Below are 22,194 nucleotides of genomic sequence, written 5' to 3'. Positions count from 1 at the left end.
CATCTTCTTCTTGAAAACAACATAATAGATTTTCACCAACTTGACAGGTAACATTCCTAGGGGGATAAGATCTCCATATGTGTTCGAATGGGCACCGTGCTCCCCTTTGGGGCCCCAGGGGCCCAAATCTCCTAGATTAAGGAATTTTCAATAATATTCTCTAGAATTAGAAGTGATAGAGCCTTAAGTCGCTTTTTTTTTTAACTGCATAGTTCAACTTTCTAAGTACAGTGTACTTGGCAGGTAGTTTTTACCAGTGTGATGAAATATGTGATTAGACAACATGCCCCCAAAGCTGCCCCCCCCCCCACCCCCAATTTTCCAAAGTTCTCAGGTAAGAGTCTGCCAGAATGCGTGGAAGGGGATCTTGCTATACTCTGGTGAACGAGAGACCCCGGGTCTCTTGTTGCATTAGTTGTTTCTATACCTAACTCACATTTTAGAACTCTTTAAAGCACTAAAGTTGAGTTTTTGTTTCATCTGCTTATAAATGGTAAATAATGCCTTTAAACATTTATGAAGATTACTTATTGTTTAAAGATTGAAATTGTCAAGGTGCATATTGGTTCCTAGGCAAGGCCGTGTCTTCGCAACTATGCGAAGGCAATATTTCAAGATTTTCTGTCAGACATGTGGGGATTCATTTGGTATGAGTCTCTCAAAATTTCAAGGGGGTTTGGTTAGTCAAATTGGGTGATTTGACGTGGATTGACCCCAGGATGATATTAGCCATTACTACCGAATACTCATCGTCGCTGAGGTAGGATGGTTCAAAATGGACTGAAACTCAATCAAGACAAAAACATAATTTCTTGCTGTATTGTCACCCAAATTTAAGCATGCCCCACAAAGTCACATTGCAGGTCTGTGGCATCCAGATTGAATCATCTGAGTGTATTGGAAACCTTGGAGTGTTTGTGACTCATCATTGTTGGTGTCTAACAACATTTCTTCACTATGCAAAGCTTTTAGCATTGCAAATTTGCAAAATTTCTCACCTTGGAAGCATGCATATGGGCTAAATGCACAACGTATTTGAGTATGCTAGATTAAATGTAATACTGGTAAATTATGAACGTAAGCCACATACACTGCAGCTACAACCAGACTTCAGCATGTTCAAAATGAAGCATCCCAGCTGTGCTTGGAGCATGCAGGAGCAATGATGCATCTCCACTACTCAAAGAGCTATTGTGGTTGCCTTGATACAAACGAATCACATGGCATGTATAAGACAAGTTTGGTGGTTTACCAGTGCTTACATGATTCTGCTCGTAAATGTTACACTCTCCCCACCGTTCAACTGATAAATTGTGCTCTACCATGGATGCCATAGTGGTCTACAGTAGATACCACACGTTCAAAATTAAAAGTCAATGAACATTGTTCCCCTTTTTGTGGACCAACATTATGGAATACATTGCCAAAGGAACTCTATTCGTCACCCTTAGTTTCAATTTTCAAAAAGAATCTCATGAAGTTCTTACAGCTATATGTTCTTTTTTTCAGCTCATTATTGTGACAGTTTTAATGTAAACATACATTATTAGTTTCATATTGGAAAATGTGCTGTAGAAAATACTAGTCAAGGTTTTTTGTATTACTTAGCAAAGGAAGAACATTGATGTAGTATGTCATGAAAAGACAAATATTCCAAGTTTTGCATCTGAAACAGTGCTCTTTTTACCTTGGCATGCCAACATAGTACAGTTCAAAAGAAATTAAATGTGTGTCAGTGCATGTTGAATATATGTTTTTATGTGTGTTTGTTTTATCTTGTCCTGTCTTGCGCTGTCCACGCCCAGCCCCAAGGAGAGTGGTAATGATGAAGGAATTGCATCATTTGTTCACACAGTGAGCACATGAAATGCTGTCAGTAATGTTTTGAACACTGTCTATTCCATACATCAAAGGACAACTACTAGACACAAGACTCTGTGTGTGTGTGTGTGTGTGTGTGCGTGCGCGCGCAAGCAGGCATGCGCGCTATCCTTTGTATCATCTCTCACACTACAAATCTAGGCCCATACTGTACACGAAAGTGAATACATGTGCACAAGCATAACATTGTTCTATACAATATCCTTTCTGTAACTATAGTTACAAATTGTAGCTTTTGCTGTACATGAGCTTGTTTGTAGGATAATCTCTGATTTAAGTCTTCTACTCAATGCTAAAGGACAAGTCCACCTTCATATGCATGTGGATTGAGCTATGGCAGCAATATTAGTAGAACACGTCAGTGAAAGTTTCAGGAAAATTGGACAATCCGTTCAAAAGTTATGAATCTTTAAGGTTTCAGCACAGTCACTGCTGGATGAGAAGACTACTATTGTGTATGATGTTACGTGCATAGAACAATATAAGGGATATATAAAGAGAATTAAAAAAAAAAAATCGAAAAAAGTGCACATTTCTTCGACTTGTCACTGACGTATGTTTAGAGTAATATTATTCCCCCCGTCTTCTGAAAGAGGCAAGTTAAGCGTTATTTTTTATTATGTGAGAAAAGTGAAAGTACCGGTAAGTTCAATTTTCTTTACATTTTCCTTATATCATTCTACACATGTGACATTACAAGCTGCAGTGGTCTTCTCATCCAGCAATGACTGAGCAGAAACTTCAAAAAGTCATAACTTTTGAACTGATTGTCCAATTTTCCTCAAACTCACACTGATGAGTTCTATTAATATTGCTGCATTCACTCAATCCACATGTCTATGAAGGTGGACTTCTCCTTTAAGGAATGTGAGTGCCGTACAGTCATGTAATGTAATTTGCTCACCCATACTCCATAGCACTTGGATGATGAGCCTCTCTGTGTTTGTATCATTCCTGGATGGCTCATTTTTCTGTGAAGGTACCTGTAACGAGCTAAAGGTCAGGGGAGAAAACAATCTCATTAATTTACATGTTTAATTATCTAACATTTTTCCCTGTCTATGATTTCCTAACAAAAAACAAAAACAGAAGTGTCTGATCCATAATAGTTGACATGCATACAATGCATTTTTACTCAACTTAGAGCTCTTAATGATAGAAATGTATGGCTTCAATACATTGTATCTCCTGTAGGAAAGCAGATTTACCCATATGTGTGGAGTTTCCTATCCATAGACCACCTTCCTGATATTAGATGTTCAGAATTTACATCTTCTTGTGACATGTGAAAGGCTGCAGAATTTCATGAATATGTGACTTTGCTTTTTGTACAGCGTACAATCATTACAAGATGGTCATTGGATGAGAGATTTCTTGACTACAGACATTCCATACACGTAGTTGATATGGAATGTACACTTGTATGTCGGGGAATGATTTTCGTAGTATCGCATTGCAATTAGCTGTGCATTTTTATACCACTGCTACGCAAACTATCTTTTGTGTAGGAGTTTTCTTTCACGGAAGTGTACAGGATACCATTTGAATTATTATTCATCATCTGAAATTTGCTAATCAAATTGGAAGTTGGAAAATTATTGAGGGTCGTGGTTTACAAGCAAAACAACAAAATGACCTGGCCATAAATTATAAGAATAGAAAACCAAAGCGTAATGCTGTTTACAATACTTGAAAGACACCAGTCATATCAGAGACCCTCTAGTGGGGATTCATGGAGTGGGAAGGCTGACCTGGTTTGGTTGTATTCAAAAATCCCCGCAACAAAGTGTGTACAGTTTTATCACTGATCTCTTTGTAAGTACACATAACATGTACAGCCACAGTCTTGTTTGGAGTCAACCGTTACTGAGAGCATACGCTTGGATGCACGTGTTGGTTGACTGGTGCTGTTTGTGGTTTTCGTATGTACCCTTGTGGGCAGCGAATGAATTGGACAACCCATGAATCTTTACACTACTGGGTCTCTAACTGCATACAGGAAATATAAGAAGTACATGTACCAATCAGTACATGTATATTTATGTAATATGCAGAATATTTTTGTGTGTGTGTCTCATCTTTTACATTTTTACAGCTCTGAATAATGATTTTACAGGCATACCATTTGTGGTTCAAAGTAGATCCTTTTATGGTGATATTAAATGATTTCAAGAGCTAGATTTGTAAAATGAATGTAACTTGGTATTACAAGTTGTAGGTTTTTATCCATCAAAAAGTTGCTTTTAGCTATCTTCGTATGGTAGTCTCAAGTTGAAAGGAATGATATGACTTAATTATTTTTAAAAATCTAATAAAAAAATATGATTAATGATTATAGTGGTCTCAATGAAAATGTTACCTTTCAAAAGTGCTAATACAATTCATGTGTGGATTAAAATGGTGTGCCAAATATGCCCAATTATTCAAACTCTTCTATCAGATTGTATTCTTTGCATTGCAGAATTTCCACCTTTTCTGTGGTATAGCCTGGTTTTGATTTTAACATTAACACTTTCAGTGGAAAGCTTTTTGAAATTTGACAGTTCAATTGTGGTATTTCATTCTTTCTCACAATTAAAAAAAAAACAAAGAAAGATGTTCTAGGAAAGGGATTCATGAATAGGAAGTCATTGTATATTTACACTACAGCTTTGTATCAAAATCTGTAGATGTCCAAAAAAAAAAATGTGTAACTAGGAATAAAGCAAAACTTGGAATAATTCTCTTAGTGCAATTTGCTGTGGTCGTCTCAAAAATTATTGTCACAAAGTGTCAATAACATTCTCCATGCACCACTTCTTTATAATGCCATCTACTAGGTGTATGAAGATATATGTATATATGTATTATATTATTTTTTACAATCATGCATTTCTAGATGAGACAAAGACCATTCCTCATGGATGTTCAAAGCTAAATTCCTACTGACAAGGAAGTAGCATCATAGTTACATGACCAAGACTAATTCTAATCTTTCGTTGGCATTTTAGTGACTGATTTTATTGACAAATTATTTCAAATTTCAAAACTCCGAGAATGCATTGAGATTTTTTGATTTGTTAGACGTTAACAGCAACCCTACTGTTTACGATTATGAGCCATATTTTCAATGATCATGAGATATATTATTCAAAGCATACAGATTGCCCTAAGGTATTTGAAATATTCAGCATACAGGATGAAAATGTTTGGAACATTCAAAAAAAAAAAACAACAACCTAGAAGTACTGTAAGAGTTTGGGTATTAGGGAAGTTGGCACATCTTCCTAATCTTAACTGCAAAGACCCTATTAAAATTTAAAATTAAAACGTAAACTAGTGGTTAAATGTCTTATAGGTAAATGTAGGTTAATTGAAACCCCGATCCCCTTCCTTTCCTTCTCACCCCAACAGCGGAACCGGGGCATATCAGGAGTATGGCAGTGGTGGCGACGGGTACGCTGACCCAGACTATGGTATGTCTCCCTTGATAGACACAACTCTTTACAAACACCCTTCCCCTGATCCTTTGGGGAGAAAAAAAAGCATAACAGGAAATCTGTTGTAATGTGTGAATGCTTCCATTTCCTCCATGTGTACCATTGTGTATGAGTACATTGGCTTAACATGTCCATGTTCTCACTGTTTGATTCTGAGCCCTAGTCAAGTTTGTTTCAATAACAAGCCCAATCATCTCCAAGTCCATTTTTATCCAGCTCTTCTGTCTGCTGATAAAAAATACTATAATCATAAATCAGTTGTTAATAAGATACCTTAACAGTTAAAGTGTTAACAGTTAGTCAATTCAGCTAAATAAGAAATACTCTAAATTTATCCTTAAAAAGGGTTAAAAAGTGTTAAAATGTGTCTTTTCTCATTAAAATATCTAATCCAAACTTAATACCATAGTTGTATTTAGTGATGGATACCTTTAACTGCGAGGTCTTATTTTCAGTGTTAAAGTATAAAATAAATAATAAACTAAAACTAAAAGTGTCATGATAACACGCAGTAACCAGGATTGTGAAGTTGTATGATGCTCATACTGAAATTGTGTGACTTCGACATCAGAGTGCTAAAAATGGGCTTTGGTGATAAGCATGACTAAATAAGCTTGCCTTGTGTGTTCTGGTTTGTCTTTTTGTCACTGTGTTTGCAGATTACAGAAGTTTGTCCGTCTCTTTGGAATGCTGCTACTTCTTTCATTGCTTCTGTAGTTTTCTTTTCTATCTTTCACTGTACTGATCTATAGTTTGCCTGTGCTTACTGCTCCTTTTACATTTTTTTTTTTTTAATGCCTCTACCACGATGTGTCACCAGAGGCATTATGTTTTGGAGTTTTCCGTTTATCCGTTTGTCTGTCCGACTTTCCGTCTGTAATCAATTTTGTGGACAGCGTAACTTAAAAATCGTTTGAGATATCCTGATAGAACTTGGTGTAGGTATGTATGAGTGGACGAACACGTGCTTATCAACTATTTGGTGCACATGCTCATGGGCAAAGCTCAAAGCTCAAGGTCAAATTCATTCAATTTCATCATTTCTGCAATATCTATGCAATGCCTCAAGGAAGTTTCTTGAAACTTAGTGTATACATACATCCATTACCAGATAAAGATTCTCTGGGGAAAGTTTTGGGCCATGGGGTCAAAGGTCAAAAGTGACAATGCTAAAATTTCACTTTTTTTCTCTCTATTTACCTTGGAAGTGGCTCAAGGTACAATTTGTTCATACTGCCTGACAATAACTCTTTGGAATTTTGGGGTCAAAGGTCAATGATCAGCTTAAGATGCTTAAATTCTACTATCTAATGCTGAAATTATACTCTTTCTCCATACCTTGGAGATTACTCCATTGCATAAACTTATAGGTACTAGGTATGCATCTGCACAATGATGCTGTATGGAAAGATTTTGACCATGGGTCAAAGGTCAAGTAAAAATATCAAAATGTCACATGTTTTGAAAATATTTCAAAGTTTAATCATGAAAATGGATGTTACCAGTTGTGGGCCAAGGGGTCAAAGAGCAAGGGTAAAATGTCGAGTGAAAATGTCTTACATTCCCAAATGCTTGCTCTCTTAAACAATTTAGCCATCCATCCAAATGAAACCCAGTGCAAGGAAAGTAAACACTCGACACATTTTTGACAGACATGTCATTTCATTTTTTTTGCCAATTATGTTAAACTGTCATCTCACATTGTCAAGACATACCCTAGACCTATTGGGAGAACTACAATGTGTGCGATGTGGCAGAGGCATACTAGTTGCCATAGCGGCATTTGTAGTTTCTTCTTTTTCTTTTTTTGTTTTAGTTTTTTGTTTTGTTTCTTCTTTTGTTTTGATTTTTGCTATTCGTGTAATTTTTTAATAATAATGTCAAATTATTGTTTATCCATGCCAAGCCACAAAAACCCACTGGTACAAGCTCCTGTGATTCATTTTGCTGTTTCTCCTCAGATCACATCATGTAGTAAAATTGAAGTGTGAATTAATGAATATGATTTTATTTCAAGTTGATCCAAATGTCTTTTAGTGGGCAAAGCCCAAAGTTATGAATTCTGACATTAGTGCATGATCCCTGATTGATGTCATTGGACTGCATTGTGTGGTATGGTTTTCCCTTAACCCTATTCTAACGGGGGGTCAATTTGACCCCCTTGACATTTCGCGCCGCGATTCCGCAACGCGCAAAGATTTTACCACATCATTTCATGACTTTTTTCTTTGAAGTCTCCCGCATATTTTGAGACCAAATTTGCGATGTCCGGGTACACCATTCTGAAGTTACGTAATGTTTTGCGCGTGCGTGTCAACCCGAAAATGGCTCAAATTCATGATATCGTGTGCAAATCCAATGCAGATTGTGTTTTTTGGTTAAATTGATATAAATTAGATTATTTCAACTTTTAACCATTGAAATTAATCAATTTTAATGTAGATAAGCTTGATAAAGTGCCTGCAACAAATTTTGGCCAAAAAACAATAGAAGACAAACGGTCAAAAAAACAACGAAATACATAAGAAATTAACAAAACAACAAAAAACAAAAGAAACTGATTTAGATTGTGCTATTTTTTACAAGAAAATTGTTCAATGTGTCTTGAGGAACTCTTACACAAAAATTTAGCAATCATTCAGTTGTTATAATGGAGTTATACCTATAGGTGAAAATATGATTTCATGCGTAAATTTGCATAATTAATTTACTAAAAATCGAAAATCAAAATTTTTCTTTTGTATGACCATGTAATCTTGTAGTTGACATCCGGCTCTATGTTTAGGCAAAATTTTGTGGCAATCGCGCGATCGGCGGCCGAGATCTGAAGTGTGTGTGGGGGGGGGGGGGGGGGGGGGGGGGGGGTGAAATTGACCCCCTCCAGTAAAAACTTGGTTTCAAATAGCCCAGTTAGAATAGGTTTAACACCTGGGATCAAAGGATATTATAGACAGAGTAGATGAAAACATCAGGCAGAGATAGACCAATTGACATCACATCAGCTCTGTTTTTGCGCCTCCATCCCATCCCGAAGAGTACAACACATGTTTTGTGAAAGGAGTCTGCCTGTCTTTTCAGACTCCTGTTGCATGCAGTGTTATCAAACATATAAGCTTTGCTTTTATCTGGTCAGTTTTGTTCTGACCTTTTATTGTGGTTGATATATGTCGTTCCTCATTTTGTAAGCGAGCAAAAAAAAAAAGGGGGGGGGGGAGAAACCACTCATGAGTAGAGTTTCATCCAGTTGGATATCATATGGTCCTTGGGACAGAAGAGCGAAACAAACTTCAAAATTTGGCTCCATAAGATATTATGATCAAATAATGTCTAATGGGGATTTTAGGTATAGAGAAGTTTTGTTTGTTTTGTTTTGTATTTGTTTTTGTTTTGTTTTTTGAGATGCAAAGCTCGTATCATTTATTTTTTCAAGGCATTGTATGCAACTATCAGACATACTAATGTAGAAAGTTATAGAGTTGTTTGATTTTAATGTAATATTTATCAGTGGGATAGGCTGTATAATTTCTCAAAATGTCAGTTTGTTTCCCATGTTGAATAAGAAATATGGCCAGGAGGAATTGGCCAGAAAAGTTCTCTTCCTTGTAAATAAGTGACAAGAGGGTGGGATACTTTTACTCCCCAGCTTGTCCTTTAGATGCAATAACTAACCATGTTTGTTGTTGTTGTGTTTTTTTCTGGTTTGTTTGTTTTGTGTATGTGTGTGTGTGTGTGTGTGTTTTTGGGGGTATGGAAGTTGTTTTTTTTTTAAGTGGATATCAAACTGAGAAGATTTAGTGTACTGTAAATAACAAGCAATACTTTGGTTAACTTGTTTCTCTCACCATTTCTTTAATTGACTCGTGCATGTCAGGACCCTTTTGTATTGTGGGAACTTTAACAAGATGAAATAAACACAGCAACAGAATAATTTCAGATCAACACACCAGTTTTAAACTGATTGTTGAATACCGTATTTGCTAGTGATATGGCTGTACTATTTTTTAGCAGAAATAAAGCAGTAAAGTTGGACAGCCAATTCATGCTCTTTCCAACCCAGCAAAATCACCTGCTTAACAAACGCACACAATCCTGTATGAAATTGTACATATGTGTCAGTGAGCAGTTCAGTATCATGCAGTGAATTAATCAATCTGACAAACAATGTTACATGCCGCAATCGAGCGAAAAATTGGGTTTTGTTGTTGTTGTTGTCATCACCTAATGACTGCTGTTGCTCTGTGAGAAGTTTGGGGAAATTAAAAAAATGAAAAAAAAAATTTTAAGCATAGTGTGAACAAGTACGGTAAGTTTGCATAGCCGTAGGGGTGATTGCAATACAATAACCTGCCCTGTAATTAGCACAGGATAGTGGTCCATTATAACACTCTCAATATGCAGCAATTGCATTGCAAGCTACGTTGTATATGGTGTGTGTCAATGGAAAATTGTGAGCTTTTTTTTCATGAGTTTCATTATCGGGGTTGATTTTTGTGCACACATGCTCATCTATTTTTCACATTACACACTCAATCATTCTTCAACATAAAGCGTGCATCATTCGGTAAAACTTCAAATTAAACAAACGCGGTAAAAGTGTTAGGAATCACACAGAAATATGAATGGAGTTTATTGTTATATTCAGAAAAATGATGAGTTTTTGATAGGAATAAAATCCCTCTGCAATTTACTTCGTTTTCTTTCCCTTTTTTTTGTCACCGAAGTCTGGATATTGGTAAATGGTGATGTGGCCTTATAACCCCTCTCACTAGACGACGATTCTGCTGCAAACCTCAAAAATTGACAAAGCGCAAAATACCATGAAAGGGTCACCTCCAAGTTTTTACCATGTCCAAAACTGCCATAGCGAGAGTGGTGGTTTTAGAACGTATCACAGTCCCCTCATGAGCGCATTGAAACTAGCATAGTTGTAGCTGTAATATAACAAAGCGTAAAGCGTAACTCAAGCACATTAAAAGCAGTTCCCATCACTCGTGAAAATTTCCACTCATACAGTATTACATATTCTTCACATTGATGTTGGTTTGACACTGGCATCTGATTGAAGAAAATCAGTCTTGTATTAAATTGTAACCAATTTATATTCTGATCAATTGAGATCGTAGCATGAGCCCAGCATTACACAGCTTTGAGCTATGACCACCAAACTCACACTACAGGTACATAAAACATGAAAGTGCCTTTCAAGTTCAAATATGGGTGCAGTCTGAGAAGATCAAAGGTCAACAGGTAAATGAACTTGCCCTGAAAAGCACTGTACTCACAGTATTGAGGTGTACTCTCAATAACTTTTCACAGACTTGAGCTATGACCACAAAACTCACACCACTCATGCATCTAAAGATGGCGGTCAAATTTGAATATGGGCAAAAGTCTAACAAGGTCAAAGATCAAATGGTCAATTAACTTTACCTGATAAGCAGTGTACATGTAGTATTTTGGTGTACTCTCAATAACTTTCCACAACTTGGAGCTTACATACACATGATTATACCTGTGCAGAGCTGAAGATTGGATTTAGAATAGGGTATATGTTTTCAGAGCTTTTTTTGAAAGAGTGTGTGGATACAGACTGCCTGATAATCAAGAAGAACCCACCAAATTCATACCAGAGGTACATCACCTAAAGATGCTGGTCAAGTTGAAATATCAGTGAATTCCAGCAAGTTGAAAGATCAAGGGTCAATTAACTTTCCTGATAAACACTGTACACATTATGGTGTATTGTGGTGTGCTTTCAATAACTTTCCACAGCTTTGAGCTGTGACCACCAAATTCATACCACAGGTACACCACCTAAAGATGCCAGTCACGTTCGACTATTGGTGAATTCTGACAAGGTCATAGGTCAAAAGTTTATTGAACTTCCCCTGATTTGATAAGCACCATATATTGTGTGCTATCATAATTTTCCACAGCTTTGAGCTTTGACCACAGAACTCACACCATCTCTAGGTACATCATCTAAAGATGTCGGTCAAGTTTTACTGTAGGTTCAGTTGAACAAGGTCAGAGGTCAAGATGTCAATGAACCTTCATGGAAAAACACTAATCACAAATTGTGACATGAGGGCGAGACATTGCTTGACATTTGTCATTTATTCCTACCTTGCACCAAATTCATCAGCAGATAGTTTGTGATGAGAATGATGAGGAGGAGATGCTGAATGGTTAAGCAACAAATGAAGTATTATAGAATGAGGCCTGGACTTGCATGGTGACAAGAAGCTATGTAAATTGATATGTTGCTGTCTGTGTTGGTAGCTATGCCTGTGTTTTTCACTCTTGTGATTTAATTTCAGATTTGTTTTGTGTACTATTCATTGACTTTTGGGAGAGTTTTTCTGTTCTCGTGATGGCAAGGTTATGTCTGAAGTCCCTTTAACAATTGGTCTGCGACCAGTTTGTGTCTGCCTGCAACAGTTTTTTGGGGTGTTGCTTTGAGTTGTGCGAGCACTTGCATTCATTGCAAGAGGTCTCACAAACCTGAGGAGGTCATGACTGGTTTCATCTGAACTTTGAACATATGCTCAAAATCCAGAGGCAACCAAATGCAATTAAGTCACTCACATTAGATCATAGACCAGTCGTGTGATATCGTTGTGTGAACATTACACAATATTGCATAACTTGATGTGAGAGTTTGCATGACTCAAGAGTCACATTAGGTCGGCTAGAGGTTGTGCAACACTCATACGAGCATTGGCGACCTATAGCGACTGGTCTTGTGAGTGGGTGCGATTGTTCTAAAACCAAGAGACTATTGCACGACTGATTGCAACACATCGTGCAATGTTGTACCACCCTTGCACGACTATTGGGGAATTTTGGAGATGAGCTTCAGAACGTTCTTAGCCTTTCATGAAGAAGGATTGGGGGGGGGGTACCCCCAAATTGAGGAATATTTAAAAGTCTTCTTCTCAAGAACCAGGAGTGATAGGGCTATTAGTTAATACTATGAGTTAGTACAGTCAAACCTGCCTTAGCGGCCACCTGTCTGTAGCGGCCACCTGCTTATAGTGGTCACTGAAAAATCCCACACACAAAATTGCTGTATTATAGACCCTTAACATAGCGGTCACCTGCCTAACATGACCAGCAGCCACTCATCTGTATCCCATGGTGAATATCTACCTGCTTATAGCGGCCATAAAAATTTAGCTGAACCGCTAAATCAGCCATAAATACATTTGGTGATTTCAAGTTCTGTGCTAGTGCTAGTGCTAGTGCTAGTGCCATCTCAGCATTAGCACCGGCAATAAAACCGAATTTGAAATCACGTCGGTGTTCGGAGTTGACCTCAAAATTATGATGCATTTCAGGTAGTTGGTGCTGTGCTCGGTGTTGAATGTCATCTGCTGAACCGAGCTCCGCCGTTTGCGTTACTATTTAAGTGCTTTTTTCCATTGACTAACACTAGCCCCTAGGGATTATCATTTTCGTCATTTCAAGTTCGGTGCTGGTATAAGCGTTGCCGTGCGCGTGCGAGACCCGCATTCATTTCCTTAATAGATGCATGTTTTACATGCAAAGTCTATGTATGCAATGGTCGCCCTCGTAAACATACACGAACACTTGACATGGCTATATAGATTTGAGCCTGGGAGCAAAATTTAGATTACTGTGGTTTAAAGAATGGATGAAATTTGCAGCATTTTAATCCATCCTCCTCATTATGTGTCTAAAACTAAGCAGTTTTGGCTACATCTTTTAATATTTGACTGTAATCACGCACCATCACTTTTTTTCGTTGCGCAATTCCCGTGGACTTCGCGGCAGTGCTATGCTAGCAGCTAGTGTTGTGATCGATTAATTTTTATCGGTATCGCTTAGTTAGTCTGACCGTGGGTGTTGGAGCTCGATTTAAGGCTGTTATTTGGGGACTAGCACTAGCACTAGCACCAAACTTGAAATCACCCATTGGCTTTTACGTTCATTGCGTAAATTCTACTGAAGGAGTCTTAGCTCAGTCACAATCACGCAGACGTGATTGACAAAGTTAGTGCAGCTCTTCGGCATGAAAATCCATCTTACCACTGTCTTGACTAGATCTAGGCTTCAGTAATGCCACCCGGAATATTGTAAAAGTGGATATTTTCACACGACTAATTTTTCGCGCTTGGCCGGGTAAGAAGAGTTTTGCATGTTTTTAATTCCGCAGAATCAAGACATCAACTACTGGAACATATGGCGAGCAAAATTATTCGTATCCATTTATTTTCACGCTAGTTTCTGGTTGCCATGAAATGCGCGAAAATTTAAACACCGCAAAAATTCTTTGGCATGAAAATCCATCTTACCACTTAGTTCACTGCATAAATTCTACTGAAGGAGTCTTAGCTCAGTCACAATCACACAGACGTGATTGACAAAGTTAATGCAGCTCTTCGGCATGAAAATCCATCTTACCACTAACTTGACTAGATCTAGGCTTCAGTAATGCCGCCCTGAATACGTAAAAGTGGATATTTTCGCGTGACTAATTTTTCGCGCTTGGCCGGGTAAGAAGAGTTTTGCATGTTTTAAATTCCACAGGATCAAGACATCAACTACTGGAACAAATGGCGAGCAAAATTATTCGTGTGCTTTTATTTTCACATTAGTTTCTGGTTGCGCGAAATGCGCGAAAATTTCAACACCGCAAAAATTTTCACTTTTACAGTAGATGCTACAAAGGCAAAGACAGCTCCTAATAACATCTTAGATGTTACATGCGGACTAATTAGTGATTAAAATCCCTTTGAATAAGGACAATAGGATACTTGTGTGGGTATTGTTTGTTTCCCTCAGCTTCGCACATTATCAGTCCCCACAAACTCACTCGTAAATCCCATTCATGCAAACCGGTAGAAACCAGTGCAGTTCCTCAAGCCCAAAATATTATTTTAAAGATCAAAGAACAGAAGTATAGACCAAAAAAATAAAAATAAAATGAAGTAAATTGTACAAAGAAATCCTCATAAATTATTATAGGTGCACATGCAAAATATTTGCGGTATTTAATGCTATTACACAATGCAAGTGTTGAAATTCAAAATAGCCACTGACCTGTCTATAGTGGCCACTTTTGTTGTTTCCCTTGGGTGGTTGCAATAGACAGGTTTGACTGTACATTGATGACAATAGTTTGTTCATGGCAGATCCAGGGGTGCCCCCTTGGAGCCGGGGAGGAGGCGGGGGGGGGGGGGGGGGGGGGCGATATTGGGGCCTTGATATTACATTTTTATCTTCTTGTTGGGGATGCATGGTCAAATTTTCACCAAACTTGACAGTTATTATCGCTTAGGTGATAGAGTATATATTTGTAGAAATGGGCAACATTCTCCACCTGGGGGGTGGGGACCCTGGAGCTCAACACCGGGGTGGGGGGGGGGGGGGGGTGGGGGGGGATGAGACTGACAAAACCCCCAAATTAAGGAATCTTTACAGATCTTATCTCAAATCCTTTAGCTGCCTAAGCGCTATATGAATCCGTTGAACAGAGTTCACAGGGTACTATGGATTTGGCCTCGTCACGCCACTGCCACTTCTGCGGCAGAGATTTTCTTGTGAGCACTTTACTGGCTGCAGTTCTTCTCGGATCATCTTCAAATTTGGCATGAAGGTGTATTATGGTAAAGAGAAGAAAATTTTGGTAATAGCCAAATAATGAATGTAACTTAAGAATGGAACTTACAATTTTATGATATATGAAATTTTTTTATAAAGCGGTGCATGATTTCAGTGAAAAGGGAATTTTTGACATCTATTGTAAGGCTTTAGAACCCAGACATGTGTTTGCATGGATTGCGCAGAGTGGCCACTCCATCAATAACACCTCCCTGTTATACCCCACGCCACTTGACAACTCGCACAACCACTCACAGGACCACTCGCACTGGTCTCATTCAATTGCACAAGCGATCGCAAAGTCTCACATCCAGTCGCTTTTGTTGTTTGACAGCTGTTGCATATACCGTAAAGTTCCGTGTATAAGACGCACTATTTTTTCGTCAGAAAACATTGAAAATCGGGGGTGCGTCGTATACACGGGTACAGTCGAATCACGGAAAAAAATCTGTCATGTACACCCAATTTTATAAGGCCAACGTGGGGCCATGTATGCCCATCGACGTTTGGAAGGTAAGCAATCACTAAAACTTACGAATAAATGAGCGATCTTTCAATCGGGACACACACAAAAGCTGCAAATACGAGATAAACTTACGATCCGCCTTGTGCAGTAACGATGTATCAATCTGGCCATAGGCAACAGCTGTAACAGCACTGCTGTATGCTACCAATGTCAGTCTACCAAGCTACCAACAGCCAACCTAGTAGCTGGAATACGCGATGTACAGGTATCATTACTAAATTACCAATACCGTAAAACTTATCAATGGACTAGTATCAATATGGCCATAGACAAAAGCTGTAAAATATGGAGTAGGATCGACACTATGTCACCGTAAATATGAACGATGTGTGAAGCATGCATGCATATCCGTGTCGTTCGTTTGCTCTTCATTTCACGAGGCCAGCTAGGATAGCATAGCTACACTGTGTAGCTAGCTAGCAGACTAGCTAGCAAGCCTTTGGCAAAGGCATGCAGCAGCTGCTGCAGAGGCTTTTGCAAAGGACTCGCGTGCACACAGCGATCGGATCGTAGCGCGCTTGCCCGTTGCGCGCTGTGTGTGCAAGTCCATTGCTCTCTGTGTGCGTGTGCTGAAATTATAGCGAGCTGCCTTTTGCAAAAGGCTAGCCCTGTGCATACAAGCATGGTACAAGAGACACACGTGTTACTAGTACTGGTAATCCCTCCGGGCGGCGAACAGTGAGTGTAATTACCGTACGCACCGTACGTCTCGCCGTATGATCCCTCTGCTACACTTGTTGATGTTTTTCTTATTTTTCGTAATGAACCTTCCAGTCTGACATGCGTCAATATGTGAGACACCCTCTGCCATGTATGATAGCAAAGATCGTACTGTACACTCATGAGTACGATATGCATGACACATGTACCACGATTGAAAGGCGAAACAATAGCAAGTGAGTACCGAGACAAGTCTCGCATTTTGCGTCTTCCATATTTTGCCGATGTCCGATGAATACCGTTAAAAGAGAGCATAAAAGGAAACGAAAAATAGAGCAAATACATGCTGCATTCTAGGGAAATTTTGAGCTGAAAAAATATGTATGACACACGCAATATTTGCGTGGATTTTTTTTTTTTTTAATTTTAGGTCCGAAAGTAGGGGTGCGTCTTATACACGGGTGCGTCGTATACACGGAACTTTACGGTATGTCAAAGCCTTTCTATGGTGTGATGATATTGATGGCGATTGAAGCCCGTTGCAGCCCGTCATGCAACCAAATGGTCGCAGATGGTCATGCGCCAATTGTGAAAGGGCCTTTATGAGCCCTTTGAAAGGCTCAGGTGTCCCAGGTACAGTATTTATGTGTTCTGACAAGATGCAGAGTTGCAGCTGTTGACTTTGATGTGCCTGGTAGACACCAAGATCATTAGGTGTTTAAAGGAGACTGTGTGCTACACTGAGTGTGATATGTCGTGTACAGAGTATAGGAAGCTGATGTTTGTGGCGTTGAAGTGCTAAATATTTCATGTTTTATCAAATGATATACCCAGGTGGCTTAACTACAGTGCCATGAGATGTCATTTACGGTCTTTCAAAGTTTCACATATATTTGTATATTCTTTTTAGCTCACCTGAGCTGAAGGCTCAAGTGAGTTATTGTGATCGTTCTTTGTCTGGCGTCTGGTGTGTGTTGTCCGTAGTCCGTAGTCCGTTGTCTGTCGTGCGTCGTGCGTAAACTTTTTACATTTTCATCTTCTTCTTGAAACCCCAAGATGGATTTTCACCAAACTTGGCAGGTAGCATCCCTAGGGGGTTAGGATCTCAATTTGTTAAAATGGGCACCATGCCCCTATACCCAAACCCTACCCCTCCCCCCCCCTCCCCCCCACAAAAAAAAAAGGAATCCTTAAAGATCTTCTTCTCTAGAACCAGAAGTGATACAGCTAAGTTAATGCTATGAGTTAGTACATTAATGATTGCAGTGTCAACTTTGTTCATGGCGGATCCAGGGGTGCCCTCCTTAGGGGTGGGAGGTTGAAATGGGGGCCTAAATTGTATATTTTCATCTTCTTGAAAACCTCATGATGAATTTTCACCAAACTTGGCAGGTAGCATCCCTAGGGAGTATAGGATCTAAATTTGTTCAAATGGGCACCATGCTCCACCTGGGGGGCCAGGCCCGGGAGGGGGGGGGGGGGGCTGTCCAAATTTGGGCCATCATTGTATATTTTCATCTTCTACATGAGAATGCCTGGTCAAATTTTAGTAAAGCTGTGTGTAATTTAGATTAGTGACTGCATGAAAGGTGAACTTGCGATACTCAGGTGAGCTCAAGACCCCCAGGTCTTTTGTTTTTCTTTGCCAGTGTATAATTGCAAGAATGTGTTTTCTTCATATAAACATTTTCATCTTCTTCTAGTTGTTTTTAAGTCAAGTTGTTTTTATGCAACTGATTGACAATTGCCTGGCACCGAATTGATCATTGTTCTGAACTACAGATTAATTTGGTGCTTATTTGCGTTGATATATGGCAAGTTGTCAATTAGTGGAATATCCTGCATTTCACTGATAATTTTCCTGGCAAATTGTGTACCAGCTTTCTGCCTAGTGCTGTGTGTGACATTGCCTTGGTTTAAAGTTTAGATATTATCTGTCTTTTCTTTTATTTACACTCATGATTGCAACTGTAGTAAATGAAAAACAATTGTATTTAGCAGAATGTGCTTAGAAGTCACTTGTAACTTCATGTTCATGGAAGACAGTCAACATTGATGAATCTCATGTGAAGAGTAATTCAGTTGAATATCTCTTTTAGCCACATAAAAATTAATTGATTATCATCCTAATGTTAGTTGTAAAAGTAAACAACAAATGATTAGATGGATTTAACTTTTTGTGTTACTGCATGACATGTATTGTCTTTTTCCTGAATTGTTACTTCTGTACAGGAGGGGCTACTGAGACTGAAAGTTGGTCAACTGAAGGTACCCCAACACAACTGAAGTACCCATCAGCTATGCAGCAGAAGGACACATTACGGACACATCCATACAGCCGGTACTGAAAACACATTCAGTCATAGAAAACAAAGAGAAAACATAGGGGTTACAGTAAACACATCATTACTCTTACAGTTCCCTCAAAATGAAGCTATTTCATTGGCTGCTTCTCTTTGTTCTCAGGACATTCAAAATAGCCTATACTTCTCATAACCAAGTGTCATTTTGATTTTTGTTATTTTTTTTTTTTGTATGTACATTATTGTATTAGTACGTGTACATTGGCATTTTGGTGTATTTCATACCTTGATATGATGCTCATTTCTTCCCCTTTCTCTTGTGCAAGAGTGTGACTATTCTCTGAAAGTCCTACTCCTGTAGCACTATTATCCAGGCATGGTGATTGGGGTTGTGTATTGTAGCTTATGGAGAATGAAATGATTGGTTCATAGTAAGCTTGTGGCAAGATTTTGTGCTACACTGCAGGAAGCTTTGTGAGTGTTTGTGAAAACTCTATGTTGATTTTTGTTTGCAATAGGATGTGCATGTATAGTTTATTGAGGTCCAAGACCATATCTCTGAGTGTGAGTGAAAGCTGCTCTGCAAACAACCCACTATCAAGGCCTATCTCGCACACTCACTTTCTTATTCCATGAGAAAAAAACCCAAACAAACACGCACACACACACACACACACAGAAAGATATTTTTTTCCTTGATTTTTGAAACTGAAATATGGAGGTCACTTTAAAGGAATTCTAAGAACTGCTAATAGGAGTCTCAATGTACAATGAGACTTTGCTCAGTGACTACAGAATATCAGCAGTCAAAGAAAACAAAACAAAACGAAAACAAATATCAGAAAGAGAAAGGAAATGCAAATGAACTGAAAATGTTAGGCTGGTGATAAGAGAAACGTTGGGCACAAGGTTCATAGTGACCAGCAACTACTTTCTCTGCGGTCAGATTTCAATACCAACCTGCAAAAAAACAGATGTAAAACAATATATGGACTACTCTGAAAGTATTGCTGAGTAAAAGGAGCCAAATTTCTTTGTGTACTTGGTATTTTTTCCTGTGTAGATTGATGTGGGTTGGGCAGAGTAGGTCTGTGATGTGGTGATGCAAGATGAAGGCAGGAGGAGAGAAAGAGAGATTTATTTATTTATTTGATCATACAGCTCTTCATCCAAATTGTTCTTGTTTCTGCACTGTCTCCTTTTTGCAACAGACACAAATGAAGATTATAAAGTGTTACATGTGACCTAGTCAATTACATAGTCCCCCTTCCATGTTCATTCTAGAAAGAAAACAAATCCTGTCATTGTCACCATTGTGCCCCCATCTATCACATGTTGGCTATCCCGTACAGCTGCATAAAGCATGTGGAGTAGTTTAACCAGTGTGAGAAAACTTTGCATGAAAATCAACAGCTGCCAGAATGGATTTTGCATGAGTCTTTCAGCGACAAAATTTCAGCCAGTATTGAAGACTTAAGTATGACAAAAAAAGTTTATTGTCCTTCAGTTTATAGATAAAACACAGAGCAGAAGACCAGTGTATATGGGGGCATATGAAATGATTTTAGTAGGAAAAAAAAGAAATAAAAAGACAAAGAAGCTGTGCTACTTGTACTTTGCTTGCCACATGCAACTTGCCATGCCATGCAACAAACCAGTCTGTGTTTATGTACCACTCCTTAAAACCAGTATGCTTGTTCAATTACGTTGCTACATGGAAAAATCTGGTTGTCAGTGTAAAAACAGTGAGGGTCTTCACACATTGATACAAGTTATTTTGGTGTCCAGTAGAAACATCCTGTCTTATTTCCCGAAATATATAGTGTATGTTATTACTTTTTTTTCAGTATGACCAATTGCAGAGCTGACAGAGAAGAGAATGAAATGGCAATGCATTCTTTTATAGTGAACCTGCACTTTTGAGAAGCCTGACGAGTATCATACCACCAATGTCAAGAAGATGTCTTCTATTTTTATATGTCAAGTGTCATCCCATTCAGATCAGACAGGCAGTGCAGATCTTTTTTTGTATATTCATAGATGAAACATATTTGTGTTTATTTTTGTATCAAAGCAAAAACCAAAACAACAAAAAAAAAAATACAAAAAAGGAAACATGCCTGAACATGCTCCTAGAGCATGAAAGAAATCATTAGTCACTGCCATCTGGAGTCCTCTTTGTTCATGTTTGTCAATATTTTATGTTCATTTTGTTTGGTCATAGTTTAAAAATGGCGATGTAGGGAGGCTAGCATGAAAATTCAGAGACTAAAGATAAGTGAATTTTTTAAAAGAATCTCCATGTAAAAGTGAGTTTTTAAGAAACGAAATTTTTGATTAAAATCAGTGATTAAGGATATTATAAGGACAGGGACTGCAAGCCAGTTTGACAAAATCAGTTGATTCCTAATTTGTCATCTTAATTACTTGTCACATCTTAGTGCCTTTGATAGAAATATTTCTCATCAGAATAGTGTTCATCCACCATGTCTAAAATGATGGCTAATTTCTCAACAGAGAAAATCTGTCTCTATGTTTAAATCAAGGCACAGGAGGATCAGTCCTTAAGAGCACATTATTTGACATAGTTCCCTAAATCTCTCTTATAAGCAACCTGAGACACCAAAGAGCTAAACAAGTTTGCTTTGTACTTTTTTGTGTGTGAGGGAATTTCAATTTTGATGCCTATCAAATATTTTAACATCAGAAATATGAAAACGACATCCAAGATATAAAGTTGATGCTCTCTACAGATATATTGTTCTCATGAGAAGTTGTATGAGTCAGAGAAATAAGAAATTTCAAGCACTCTCGCAGTTTTGACTGGAGGGAATGTGACCATTAAAACAAATTGTTGTGATGCTGTGTAATTTTCCAGCATGATTGAGTAATTGTGTTTCCTTGATTTGGAAATTTGAAATTGATAAAAGTGTCTTTTAAGCCCTTTTCTTCATTTTTTTTTTTTTTGGGGGGGGGGGGGTATGGGGGGGGGGGGGGGTAGCGTACATGTATGAGTTGGTAGGAGAAGGATAAACTATACTCTGTGTTTTGACAATACAAAAGTAGATAAAAAAATGCCTCTTTTCTAGATTGTTGAAGTTTGAATGCCAACTTGATATTTGTCTCATTTGAGACAAAGTATGAGAATTTCATTGTAGACACTAAACAAGCAGTACAAAAAATCAGGTCTCTAACTCTGTGTTTCTTCACATGGAAACATGCATCAAAAGTTGTTCTGTAGTGTTTCCATGTGATGCATGTACACAAAATTAATTTTCAAAACTTCAGTGAATTGCTGTGAGTGTAGCCACTGGTATGTTTGCCATATCATATAGCTGTAAGCCATGACATTGCATGACATTGCATCACATTTTTCCACAACATAGATAGCAGCTGCTCTATGAGCAGCATGTAGTTTTAGTCTCATTTAGGGCCCACACAGTGATAAATTTTAAGACATTTCAGTGGCTATGCCAATTGATGAATGGCTATCTCTTTGTGCATACTTGCACAATCTTGACATCATCGCCAATGCCTTGTCCTGTTCCTTGAAAGAAGAATACCGCTTGACCAGTATTGCCTCTCACAGTGAAAGTTCAGGCAACAGACAATGGAGATGACATGGTGCCTACCTTCACCTTCCTGTGTGATATAACTAGTGTCAATGTATAATACATGTATACACATGTACCAGTCATGTAAGCAACATTATGATCAA

The 22,194-nt window shown here is 38.3% G+C and overlaps 1 protein-coding gene across 1 annotated transcript in view; it reads left to right on the top strand.

The window, feature by feature from the left end:
• The window catches only part of LOC139725404 (KH domain-containing, RNA-binding, signal transduction-associated protein 2-like), a 60,439-nt gene extending 41,304 nt beyond the window's left edge, over positions 1-19,135 (top strand). The window contains 2 exon segments of the mRNA XM_071636481.1: positions 5,275-5,336; positions 18,406-19,135. Coding sequence (XP_071492582.1) covers positions 5,275-5,336; positions 18,406-18,521 — 178 coding nt within the window. The 3' untranslated portion in view covers positions 18,522-19,135.
• Positions 19,136-22,194: the final 3,059 nt, after the last annotated feature.

This window comes from Diadema antillarum, unplaced genomic scaffold (assembly GCF_040938485.1).
Source record: "Diadema antillarum isolate AM-2024a unplaced genomic scaffold, OU_Dant_1.0 seq00000039_RagTag, whole genome shotgun sequence".
NCBI classification, from domain to species: Eukaryota; Metazoa; Echinodermata; class Echinoidea; order Diadematoida; family Diadematidae; genus Diadema; species Diadema antillarum.
Note: the sequence above shows the minus strand (reverse complement) of the source record. Positions and strands in the feature narration are given on the sequence as shown.